The sequence below is a fragment of the Sphaerodactylus townsendi genome, linkage group LG02, assembly GCF_021028975.2.
Source record: "Sphaerodactylus townsendi isolate TG3544 linkage group LG02, MPM_Stown_v2.3, whole genome shotgun sequence".
NCBI classification, from domain to species: Eukaryota; Metazoa; Chordata; class Lepidosauria; order Squamata; family Sphaerodactylidae; genus Sphaerodactylus; species Sphaerodactylus townsendi.
Genome location: NC_059426.1, coordinates 88,354,903 through 88,368,319, shown reverse-complemented (window position 1 = coordinate 88,368,319; position 13,417 = coordinate 88,354,903). Strand labels below are relative to the sequence as shown.

The 13,417-nt window shown below is 45.9% G+C and overlaps 1 protein-coding gene across 1 annotated transcript in view; it reads left to right on the top strand.

The window, feature by feature from the left end:
- STK33 (serine/threonine kinase 33) overlaps positions 1 to 13,417 on the top strand; it is a 78,286-nt gene that overhangs the window by 14,340 nt on the left and 50,529 nt on the right. Inside the window, exons 4-5 of the mRNA XM_048486955.1 lie at positions 1,490 to 1,618; positions 8,603 to 8,898. Of these exons, the coding sequence (XP_048342912.1) occupies positions 8,671 to 8,898 (228 nt within the window). The 5' untranslated portion in view covers positions 1,490 to 1,618; positions 8,603 to 8,670. The remainder of the gene's footprint in view (positions 1 to 1,489; positions 1,619 to 8,602; positions 8,899 to 13,417) is intronic.

Here is a 13,417-nt window from a genome sequence, read left to right as displayed (position 1 = left end):
ACTACATGTTCATTCCTGTCATACATACATTCAAATTTTGTTTATGCATTTTTAACCAAATTATTTTATGTTAAATGTTTCTAACTGTTCAAATGTTTTACTGTTTTGTATTTGCCTAGGGGCTCTGATTGGGTGAAAAGGCAGCATAAAATATTTTAAATAAAGAAATAAAAATGTAAAGCTTTGCATAGTGTATATTGGTTGGTCCTGGTTAGTAATTGGATGGGAGACTACTGAGGAATTCCAGTGTCTCTTTGCAGAAGGTGGCAATGGCAAATCACTTCTGTTAGTCTCTTGCCTTAAACTGTATGAGGTCACCATAATTTGGCTGCAATTAGATGGAACTTTACACACACGCAGTAAATATTATTTACACTTGCATGGTAAATATCACTGCAAAATTAGTTCCTATATGCAGACAGGGGCCAGTTGCGGGGCGGGGCACTGGGCTTTTGTTCTGTAGGCATTTTTATGCCCGTTGGCACTTTTTTTGGCACTTTGGGAAAAATGTTCAAAAGGACTTGGAACTATATGCGGCAGTGCAGCTACAGTTGTGGAATAAAATAATGCATCAATTTGTAATATGCATTGAAAGGCTTATCTTTGTACATGTTAAGTTGGAATTTGCATTTGGTGCGTGCTTTACATATTGTATAGCATATTTTTCTGTCAGGACTATAGCTGAATTCGAGTATCAGAGAGAAGGCAGTGTAGCTTTATGTGTTCCCAAAGATTCAGATATGAACATATCAAAGATGCAGATATGAGCACATGAAGTTGCCATGTATTGAATTATATAATTGGTCTGTCAAGCTCAGTATTGTCTTACTGTGATTGGCAGTGACTATCCAAGGTCTCAGGCAGAGTTCTTTCACATCACCTGTTGTCTGATTTAACTGGAGATGCCACAGATGGAACCTGAAACCCTCAATACGCTAAGTGAATGTTTTACTAATGATCCATATTCCTTCCCCAAATCTAGTCCAAAATATGGTCCCTCTCAAGTGTGATTGGTTCTTTCATGTCATCACATTCATTGTGGGCTTAAATCTTTGAGAACTGTCAGTTTACATGAGACTGGCAATCAGAATGGGAGGGAGAGCATATGGATGCTAGTAGATGGGGAGAGAGCATCAGGGGTGTAGCAATTCAAAGGTTGAAGGTACTTCTGGAAGTATAGGAGCTGGGTGGGAAAACTGTGAGCATATGTGTGGGGATAGTATTTGGGTCAATTTATTACTTTTTCAAGAAATGCAGTATTATAATAGATGATAAACAATGACTTATGTTAAATACATTTCTATTTGAAACATTGAGCAAAGATCTAAAAGCTGCCTAGTCCAATCTTATGCCCTAGTGACAAGACAGTTCATTGATTGGGTTTTGCATCTGAGAAACTCATGCAATCTGTTTTAAAAGTGATGTTATCTATTTCTTTAGCTTGTTTCGTTTTTCTTCTTTTGGTTTATTTTCTTTGTGTATTTTTTAGATTTGCTCATGAAAACTAGGAAGGCTAGCCAACAGCTTTACAATTCTGTGATTCCTGTCAGTACAGTGTTGTTTCTGCCCCCATTCCATGACAGTGTTACCAAATTCATTTTGGACCTCAATTTATAAGGTATGTTGCATTGTTCTTTATGTTGCACTTAACATTGCTTCAGATATTAAATATTTGGTTTAAAATTTTATAAGTAGTCAGGGCAGAATACAACACATAATGAAGAAAGAAAAAATAAATATCAAAACTGCAGTACAGGCCTTCAAATTTGTCAGTAAAACTTGACAAGATAAAACAGAGTGACAGTAATAAAATCACGTCAGCAATTCGGCCTCAAGTAAAACATCAAAGTACTGGGCTCAGCTCCATTTGGAGAGAGAATTCTAATACTTAGAGGGCACAGCTGAAAAGGCCCTCTTTTGGGTAACCACTAACCCTACTTTTCTGAAGAGAGGCACAACAGAAGAGCAGAAGCAGTTCATCCTATGATATGGATAGATTTGCATGCCTGAAGTTTGTTTCTTAGAGAATATCCCATTCAGCACCTGGCTTGCTGGGCAGGAAAGCACATGAGTTATAGGTAGGCATTGAAGGAATTGGAACTGTTTATCATTTCAGGAGCTGCAGTATTGTTGTTCCTACTTTTATGGATTTAATTATTGGTCTGGGTACTTGTGAGGCTGTAGGAAGCCCTCAGGATCAGGGGTTCCTCCTCTGAGAGGTATTCCATTTTCCTCCAGCCTTCATAATGACAACTGGGCACCAGGGAATTGGTCAGGGGAGGGATGAATCACTTTCTAAGTGCATGAGGTCCTGGAATGATTAGTCCTGTTAAGACAAGAAGGCCCCCCTGTGCAGCACCATTTGTCCTCCTTGTTGCTTCAGGATTTATTTATTTATTTATTTATTATTTAAACTTTTATACCGCCCCATCCCAAGGGGCTCTGGGCGGTGTACAACATAAATCTCGGTATAAATAAATATGGTTAAAACCTTTAAAAACAGCAGTAGAGTAATAAGAGGCATCCAAATACCTAATTTTAAATCCTCCCCTAAGAGGGAGGGAGTGGCGAGTCCTATTGGATAGAAGGACTCGGGTGTTACAGAGCTGAAAAGAGAGGGGGGGCACCTTCAGCGGCTGGTCCCCTCCAAAGGCAGCCTCGCGGAACACTCAGGTTCCGTTTTACAGGCCCTGGGCGGAACTCCCCAAGGTCCCGCGAGGGTCTGGATGGCTGGGTGGGAAGAGTGTTCCTACTCAGGCCGGGGCCAGGAGCAATCAGAAGGCCCTGGGCCCGGGTGGTGGAGAGCCAGCCGCGATCATTGAGGGCCAGGGACCACCAAAAGATTGGCCCCCCCCAGCCGAGCGGAGAGAGCCTGTAAAGGGACATAATGGGGTGATGCGTCTACAAGAGGTACGAAGTAGAGGTCCCAAGCCCGCTGCAAGCGCCTTAAAAAGGTCAGCACCAACACCTTTGAAAATGATTCCGGAACTCCACTGCGGAGCCAATGCAGCTTCGGCGCCCAGCACAGGCTGGATGTGTTCCCAGATGGCGCCTGCTCTGTAAGCAACCGTGCCGCCGCATGTTGGACTCAGTTTTAGTCTCTCCGGAAGATCAGACGCGAAGGCGGCAAGCGCCCGCGTAGAGCGAAGTTACAATAGTCCAGTCCTGAGGTGACCGTTGCATGGACTCACTGTGGCTAGAGTCACGGCTTTGGGGAGAGTGAAGGAGCCAACCGGCCCGGCCTGACGGATTAAGAGTGGAAAAAAGCAACCCGGGTTATATGGGCCACCTGGGTCTCCATTGAAAGAGATCGAATCCAGGTGGAACCTCCCCAGGTTGCGAACGGAGGGGGGGTCGGCGCCTAATGTGACCCCCCTTCCCACACCGGGCGCGGGCCTGGAAAATCCTCGCCCTGCCTCGCGACCAAGTTTCAAAGTGATCTCCGCCTTCGATAGATTCAGTTTTAACTCTGCTCACCATACCTGCTCGCAGGAATCCAACCAGCAACCGCCTCCATAGACAACGTGCTGTAGAGCCAAGAGGGAAGCGGTGACTGCTCCCCTCTCTGGCATCAACAGAGATGAGCTGGCGTGTACATCGCGCGATACCTGGGATTTGTATTTTCGTAAGCTAGCCCAAAACTCCGTACCAGCCATGAGCAGGGTCGCTTCATATAGATATTAAATAATATTGCGAGGATAAGTAATGCCCCTGGGGGTACACCGCGAATGAAGCGGTGGCACTTCCGGGAGGCCCACTTCGATCCCTACACTAAATTCCTCACTTGCTGGAGTCCGAATTCCCGGATGCTTCAACGGAGATAATCCATTGAAGGACAGTGCCCCGCGACTCCAGAGACAAGCCAGGCGGTGGGTCAAAGGCTCCTGGTCGCACCACACTTCAAAACGCTGCTTGCTAAGATCAAGCAATACGCAGCGAAGCCGGATCCGCTTCGGGTCGAAGCTGTATAATGTAAGTGTAATTCTGCTGCACAGCGACGAGAACAGTCTCCGTCCTTAGCATGCCCAGCACGGAAGCTCGGACTGGAAGGGTCGAATTGGCCGGACAAGCGTCATCCAGAAAAACCTTTGAAGCTGCTCCAACATCACACTCTCTCACCATTACCTTCCCCAGAAACGGTGAAAAGATTGGCAAAACGGGCGGTAATTGGCCAGATCACCGGGAGGATGCTAATCGTAGATGGTCTTTTTAAGAGTGCGGGGTGGACCACTGCCTCCTTCCAACCTCCATCCGGAAGACTCCTTGCTCAAGGGAGCTTCAATTGATGATACTTCCAACGCAGATGGGGTACCGTAAGCTCCACCCAGCAGAGTTTTGCGGGTTTACCTCTAAGCCAGAAGGGGCACGGATCCAAGAGGGACAGGTAATGGAATCTAACAGCAAGCCAAGATCACCCATATCAACAAGCGGCCTTCCAGAGGAAGCAAGAGGAAACTTCGGGGCCAAACAAGGGCACTGAAAGGAGCCGGCAAGGGAGCCTCCAGTTCACTAATCGTGTAGCCAATGTGGAGGATCCCTGCATGGAGCTGACTGACTGACTTTAATCAGTCCATAAAAAAGTCCCCATAAATGCCTCTACAGCTGTAATGCTCGAATTGAGAATTTGCAAGAACTCTCCGATAAGAGGGAGGTTAAAGACCGAATTCCATAATGGAATAATTATCTGCTGGCGAGAGCTTAGCGGATGCTTAAGAAGAGGAGGTAAGAAGACCCTCTTCGCCTCTTTGGCGTCGCCACCCTGCATAGGCTTTCATAAACGTCCCCTAAGATGCCTGTTCGCGCATGCCTCGTCCTGAGATTTCCACTCCCGCCCGCTGCTCTGTATGACGCCTAAAGTCCGTCATTCCATATGGCGCTAAAGCTCCTCTGTATACTCACTGGACGCACGCCGGGAACGGGGCTAGAGGTGCTGCCGAGCAACAACCTCGATGGCATCGGAGAGCCGGGAATTCCAGTCCTCCACCTGCTCATCGAGGTGTACACGTCAAGGGTTCAGGGTCCCGCATAGCATTCAGGAAACCAAGTGGATCCATAAGTCTCCGCTGGGCGGGCATAAATCAGCCCGCCGCCTAGACAGGGCGGGTGCGAAAGCAAGTCCATCCAGACCTTTCATTAAGGCGTATAATGGTCGGACCATGGCAGAGGATAATGCGACTCAAGTTGGAATCCCCGACCCAAAGGAACTAAATCCAGCGCAGCTCCAGCCTTCGTGAGTGGGGCCAGAATTTACTAAGGAGAGGCCTCAGTGTCGCTAATACATGGATGACGACCAGAGTCCGGCCGAGCCTATTTCATATTGGCTGATGCGAGGGCGGTAGTCTGACATGGACGTTGAAGTCACCCAAGACAATAAGTCTGGGGAACCGCAACGCTTCCAGTCCGGACACCAATTCCTCCTAGCAGCCAGCGGCAGGCCATCTCCCGGTGCGCTAGGGCTTAACACCGGGGTAATACACCAGGGAGAGAATGGCTAACCTCTCTGGAAGGCCAACTCACTCCAGGCGCGGCTACATTCTCCATGCACCGCGGGTGATCTCTGGAACGGGGACTGCCCTAAAGGGGACTAGGACTCAATGGATGAACAATGCCACCCCACCCCCCGGCCCGTGTGTTGCGTGATTGGTGGAGACATCAGCGAAACCTGGTAGGCCGACTTACTAAGGCGACGGGTCCTTCACCTTCAAGCACTCCAGGTTTCGGTGACACATGCCAGGGGTTCATCATTTCCTGCTGGGCTCCGAAAATCCCCGGAGCACCATGGTGCTTATTATTGACGGGATCTGGCATTAATCAAACTTTCCAGGGACGAAGCAGAGCATCCCTGATCCTAGCCACCGTGGATTTCCTCGGGATAGGTCGGAGGTCAGAAGACGAACGAGCATAACCATATCTCGTGCGCCTTCTATCATATGGCCGCCGCCTACCGCAATATCTACCCCGTCCCAACAATACAGGGATCCCTAGCCCCAAGCTGGTGCCCCCATAGCTCAGCCAACCTCCCCCTACCTAACAGCTTGACCAAAACTCCCACTAACAAGTGGGCCCAGCTCTGCCAACAGTAATTGAAGCCAACCTAACTAGCACTAATCTATGAGACAGGCTGGGTAAAACTAACTATATCTAATACAGTAACAAATATCTAACTAACTACCCACAGCTTAATATCAAAATACAGTCTATAACGGCTAATACTACTACTACACTCTCACTATAATCAACTAAGTTATAGAAGCACAGTCAGGGAGTTAAAAAATGTAAATAACGGATGTGAGCCAGAGAAGGGCGCCAGATGACGGCAAGAGGAACTGCTGCCACCAGTTCCCCGCGCCCTTTGATGGAGAGGCAATGTCACTGAATAGGCTCCTGGTGAAATCAGGAACTGCTGCCACCAGTTCCCCGCGCTCTGTGATGGAAAAGCAATGTCACTGAGTAAGTTCCCGATGAAATTTGTGAGAACAATGATGCAGTTGCTGCTACATAGACGGTGGGAAGTGGGATCACACCACCCAGGTTGGCTGGGCTGGGAGAAGTCACAAGGGGTCGGGGCAACAACTGGAGGGCCCCTGCCACCGGTCACTCCAATTGACCCCTGAACAGGGTGCTCTGTGTCCAGAGGTTGTCTCCTGGAATGTGGCCCGCTCAGCCCTCTCACGGCTGGCTCACCCGTCGCTAGAAGAGCAATGATGTCAACAAGGATCAGGCTCCAGTTCTGCTGTCAGATTTCTTTACAGGCCTTTTAACTGTTCTCTCTTGCCGCTGTTTCTCTTCTGTAGTATTAGGTATCAGATGCTACTGTCCTGGTTAAAATGACTTTCAGTTCTCTTTTTTTCTGGGCCAGGAATGCTTTTTTCTTTTTACCTGACAGTTTCTGTAAGCTGTGGAGACCCTAGGCCCGTGGTGGTGAACCTTTGGCACTCCAGATGTTATGGACTACAATTCCCATCAGCCCCTTCCAGCATGGCCAACTGGCCATGCTGGAAGGGGCTGATGGGAATTGTAGTCCATAACATCTGGAGTGCCAAAGGTTCACCACCACTGCCCTAGGCCTTACTAGCTGACCTTTTCCTAACCACAGTGAAGCTGCAGATAATACAGAGAGCTGAAGCTAGACTGCTGGTTGGGGCAAGCTATTGGGAGCATGTGATCCCGATATTACAGCAATTACATGAGCTACTGATCCTCTTCAGAGCCCAATTCAAAGTGTATGACCATTGAAGCCCTACATGGCTTGGGCCAGGGTATCAGAAGGACCATCTTTCCCCATGGCGTTCCCAAATGAGAATTCAAGATCATCACGGAGAGAGCCTCCAGACTGTCCTGTACCAATCAGTACGCCCCGTGACGGCTACATGCGCCTAGCTGTGCGTCTACGTAGCAGATGCCGATGCATCCTCTGGAATCGCCCGCACGAGGGGCGGGGAAGATGGCGCAGCGCTGTGCCGTCGCCTGAACGTCTTACCTTCCCTCCGACCTTCCGGCGCGTCGCCCAGGCCAGGGGACATGCCCCCTGCCCTGCACAACAGCTCTGGAGTCGCAGGGCAGGGGGGGGCGTGTCCCCAGGCCTGGACGATGCGGCAGAAGATTGGAGAAAAGGTAAGGCGTTCGGGAAAAGGGGGGATGGTGCCTTCCAGCCGCTTGCCGGTTTTGTAATGGTAGCGTATTGAAGCTGCTGAGCCGAAAAATCTCGCTCTAGGAGTTGAAGTTGGGAAAATATACTTGCAATCTCTGCACCGCTGGGCGTTTTTGCCGTCCCTAGGGTGCTGTTTTTGGCCCATGCGGAAAGGGCCAGAGATACTCATCTGGTGGAGAGGACCTTTTCAGGGCCAGCCCTACAATTATGCAACAATGTTCCCAGGAAGGTGCACCTGGCTCCCTCACAGTCAGTCCTCAGCAGGCAAGTGAAGACAGTTCAGTGTAGGACAGCACTTGACTGATTCTAGTTTTTATTTATTGGCAGTCCTAATTGGAGGTTTTGAATTGTGACCTTTTATGTGTTTTTATAATTGCTGTTTTATTCATACTGTGTTTTTTGTTTTTATAATAATTTTTTTTATATTGAGTTCCCCCAGGCAGAAAGGTAGCAAATAAATATTTTAAATAAATAAGTCAGCTTTCCTGGTTTTGCCTTTTAGCATTGATTATTACAGGTTAGAAAGATGTATAACACAATGATGCAATGTCACATATTGTATTCTAAACAATAGCAGTCTGTTGTTTTGTCTAATTTGACCCTTATGGAATTTTTACAACCTAGAGTAAATTCCTTATTCCTTGTAGGACTTTATTTTGTATTATAAATATAGAAAATTATAAAATATTTTATTGTAAGTAACTCTAGAGGACAAAAATTGTTGGTTTTTAATGAAGCGTTCCCTATGGTCATCTGATTGTGCTGGTCTACTTAGTGAATAAAATGCTTTTAAAACTGCAATTTTCCTGTGTATTTTTACCATCTAAAAGACTATATTAGTGTATTCTAGTTGCCTGATAATTACTGCCAGTGACTTTTTATACCATCTCTCCACTGACTGTGACCTTACAATTCTTGTTCTCAACCTTTTGTTCTGCTTTTTTTCAACAGTGGACACAGAGGTGCCAATCTTTGTGCTACCATTTAATTTTCACAGCAGGATCTACAAGGCTGAGCAGATGGCTGATTTTGGTCAGGAAGAGAAGACTGTAAAATGCATCCAGTGCTCAGGACCAATTCAACCCAGCAATGTTGTATCTTTTTGCCTCCATTGCCAAAACAGCCCTGTTTGCCGTAGAGAAGATGTATCAGAGGCATTGACTGCTCCCACTTCGATGAATGAATTTTCAGAATCTCAAGACATGCTTGTTTCTTTGTCTCACCAAGCAGCGCCTCTTACAAAAGAGGTAAGCAAGCTTTGTTTTCCCCAAATGTAAGCTCAGATAAGGTTTGGGGGGGTTTTTTTGCTATTCAATAAATAGTGCCCACTTGTGCTATGAGGAACTTGGCTTCTGTTTTATAGGACAATTTTATTATCATGTACAAGAGTATGCTGTATGAAATACGTGTTTAATATTTATTATTTTCAGCTGAACATTAATACTGAAAATATGGACAGTCCAAACCTAAGTTCTAAATGCTGCTGCCCCCTCATCATGTGGAAACTGGAGTCCATATCAGTGTCACCACACACACAAGTCATGGAGTGGATGCCCCCATAACACCTCAACTAGAGCCTGTAATGCTGGCATGGATTCCTGATGTCAGTGGGTCACTGCCCATGCACAGAAAACAAGAAGGAAGGAAGCAAAAAAAGATACTGCAAAGCTGGAAAAAACTGGAAAAAGGGCAGAAAAGAGCAACCAAGATGATTATCGGGGTGGTCCTATGAAGACAGGCCTGAAAATCTAAGACTAAACATTTTCCTCATTGAAACCCCTTCTTTTTTCCCAATTGGGACTCAAAATGGCTTATAAGATAGTCCTATACATGAAAACATTTTATCTTCCATAATACTAATAGTAAGGGGCACCCAGTTAAACTGATGAGCAATAGATTCAGGATGGACAAAAGAAAGTACTTTCTCTCACTTCTAATAATTCAATTGTACAGAACATTCCCAAGTAGCTGCACTAATGGTCTCTCAAGTTCATAAAATGACTCAGAACGGGATTCTAGCTAGTTTCATGGAGGATAGGGTCCATCAAAGGCTGTTAGCTTTGAAGACTAATGGAACCTCCATGTCCAGAGGCTGTAAATTTCTGAATACCAGGGTTTGGAACTATCAATCAGGGTGTTTCGGCCCTCTCAAGCAGGAGCAGAGGGACAAGCCCTCCCAGGGAAACCCCTATCTCATGTTACACAGACAGGATATCTCAGAGAAAAATCCATGGCCAGTCTGATTACATCAACCAGAGCTCACTTGGCAGAAGCAATAGCAATAGAATGCCCAATACATTTTTGCAGAAAGGTTTGTCACTTTGCGTGGGAAAGGGCTAAAGACCACAAGTCTTTCGCCTTGCAAGGGCAGTAACAAAGGAATACACAACCTCATGCTTGCAAAAACACTCTGTTACCTTCCCCAATAGCTCACTATCTTTCCCAATAGCTCACTAGGTAAAAGCACCCATGAGGCAAACAGGAAGCATGGTTCAAAGGCCATTTCAAGGATGCTGGCTAGACTACAAAGTTCAAGAGGCTGGACTAGAACCAACACATGACATACTCAGGAGCATATGCCCTGCTGCATACAGTTGGTGTCTTAAACTGCACTTTGGCTTGGGGTCATGGGGGGGGGGGCATTTGGATTTTTAACTCAGTGTGATATCTAGGGAAATGTTCTTGGTTATGACAGAATTGCTGCTGGTGAAATGCTGCGTCAGTGCTGGGATGGAGGGAGATCGCTAAAGAGGATTGCTTCTTATTCCTTGAGACTTCCCTGGCACCACCAGTTCCACTTTGGTGCCAGGAATGTTCCAGAATGGTACCAATTTGATTCCAGCATGCCTTGGTGCTGATTTATTTCAAGATCTGCCAATATATATTCAAGTCACAATGGAATATCTCACAGTTATGCTGGCATAGGGTTTAGTTAGTATCCGAAACCAGTGATTCTTAAACTTTTGATTGAGAACCCACTCTTACTGTACCTTGTGGGGTCCACTTGCAAAATAAAACCTAACTACTTTCCTCCTCCCCAGTGTAAGTTAACACTATCAAGTTTATATTTTATTTTCATATCTAGGATAAATAAATATATAGCATTTTTGAACAATGGGTTGCATATTCTGTAGGGAAAACCCCCAAATTTGCCACAAAGTGTCCCAGAATTTTCTCTTTCAGTTAACACTATTCCTCCTTTTCCTCTCTTCTGACTTCATGACCCACTTGCAAAAGAATCACAATTCATTTTTTTGTCTGAAACTCACAAAGCCTGATATAAGAGTCCATTTATGAGAGCAGGGCTCTAGGGTTATATTTATAAATGTAGAATCTACAATTACACACAGTGGATGTATAATCAAGAGAAAAGAACATTGGGCAGACCTTCTGAAAACTTGATGTTTAGACTTAATATTTTTGTTATCTCAAAGGTCGTTTAAGGTGTTTAAATAATATATGCCCTAGCCTGAGATTGAGGATCCCAGACTAGGGCTATACTGTATACATTCCACTAATAACCTCTAAAAAATTTGAGTTTATTTGAAATAATCTCAAAAACTGTAATAGTGACTACAAATTAAGTTATAGTGGCAAGTGAAAGAATTCAGAGAGAAGTGTGATTTTTAAAATTGATACAAATATGTTAGAAATTCTTTAGCCTTTTTAGAAAAAGGTTTAGACAGACCATTTCTTTTGTTTTCCATCAAGCACCACCTAATGCATTTATTGGGCACATATTCATCACATATCATAATATCTTCTTTAATGGTATACACTCTCAACACATAGAGTGGGAATCCTTAAAAGCCTTCGTTGTAGATGTGTGTAATAAATACACATTTCAAAAGAAGGTAATGAAAAAGCACTTAAATCTGAAAGTTTTAAAGATAATTCATAATTTGGTACATTAACATAAATTGGTCTCCTTAAAGTGGCTCTCTTAAAAAGAAAGATGCAGGCTTAATACAATCTGAATGAGGGCATGTTTGAACATATCATGAGTGACTTACTTTAAAAAAAGCTTACAGTGTTCACCCACAATCACCTTCTCATAGGTATATTCCATCCCCTTCAGGGTGTCCCCTGTCCCAGCAATTGACGGAATGTTGTGTTTAGGCCTTCATTGGGGCTCCCCTGAACGGCTGGCTGTTCTGCTAGTGTACCGGTCACCTAGCGCACCGGCAGATAGCCTGTCGTGGCTCCTGGAGGTTGTCTCCGGGTGGGCGTTGCATCATCCTAACCTGGTTGTGTTAGGTGATTTCAATGTCCACACTGATTCAGCCTCTTCTACGGTAGCTGCTGATCTAGTGTCATCCATAGTGATGCTAGGCCTCTCGTAAATATTGGGGGTCCCACCCACCAGAAGGGCTACACTCTGGACCTGATCTTTGCGGCAGGTGTGCATGTGGTCTTATCCTTTATGGATAGAGTGCCGTGGTTGGACCCTACTCAGATTCTGAAGGCTATCCTCGGGACTGATGCCATGCAGTGCCCCCCTGATCTAGGCATACTAGCCGCCCTTCACTGGGACAAATGGACCTCTGGAGCAGTCTCAAGGATCGCCCCGCAGTGAGACCCCACCTACTGGCAGCACTCTTAACTTGCTGATAGAGAACTGGGATACCAGGCTGTCTGAGGCAATTGAGATTGTCACTTCAAGATGTCTTCTCTGGCCCCATGCCAGGTCAGCTCCCTGGTATACTGAGGAGCTCTGAAGGATGAAACGGGAGCTGAGATGGCTTGAGCAAGTGTGGTTTGTGATGAAGGGACAGGATGCTCATATAAGACGCTTATGAGATCCTATGAGAGGGCGGAGAAGGAGGCAAGGAGAGTTTACTTTGCTTCCTCCATTGCGACTGCAAGCTTGCGCCTGGCTCAATTATTTAGGGTGATTCGGACATTGACAGTCTTTTCTATACATCTTAAATTTAAGGAATTGACTTCTGGCTGTGAGGCATTTGTGAGCCATTTTGCAGATAAGGTCCTGTCCCTCCGCCAGGCCCTTCCTGCAATGTTTTATACAATAAGGGAACTGGAGGCCCCTTGGCCGTCTTCTGGTCCTTGTTTGGACCACTTCTGCCTGCTCGGCCCAGCCAATGTGTACAGAACACTGGCAGCTGTAAGATCTACCACTTGTTCTTTTGATCCGTGTCCTTCCTGCTTAGTGAAAACCAGCAGGGAGGAGTTTTGCCAGGTTGGCTTAAAGAGGCAGTGGTTTATCTGCTCCTGAAAATACCTCAATTAGATCCATTAGATATAGCCAATTATCGCCCAGTTTTGAATCTTTCGTTTCTGGGCAAGGTAATTGAGTGAGCAGTAGTGGATCAGCTCAAGAAATTCCTGGATGACACAAGAGTGCTGAATCCCTTCCAGTTCAGTTTCTGAGCTGGCCATGGAACAGAGACAGTACTGGTCGCAGTAGTGAATGAACTCTGGCTGCAGCTAGATCAAGGCAGTTTGGTTCTGCTGGTATTGCTAGATCTCACTGCAGCATTCGATATGGTAGATCATTATATTTTGGTCCACTTCCTTGCTGAGCTCAGGGTCTATGGGACAGCCTTGTGCTGGCTGACCTCGTCTCTCCGGGATCGGGGATGGCAGGTAACGTTGGGGGAGAGAACTTTGAGCATCATGAATTGTGGGGTGCAGCAGGGAGCGATCCTCTCCCTGATGGTTTTTGGTCCAGAGTTTTGGGCTGCGGTGTCACCAAGGTTTATTTTTATCAGAGCCATCCTAATTTATATTTATATTGTATTTTAATTG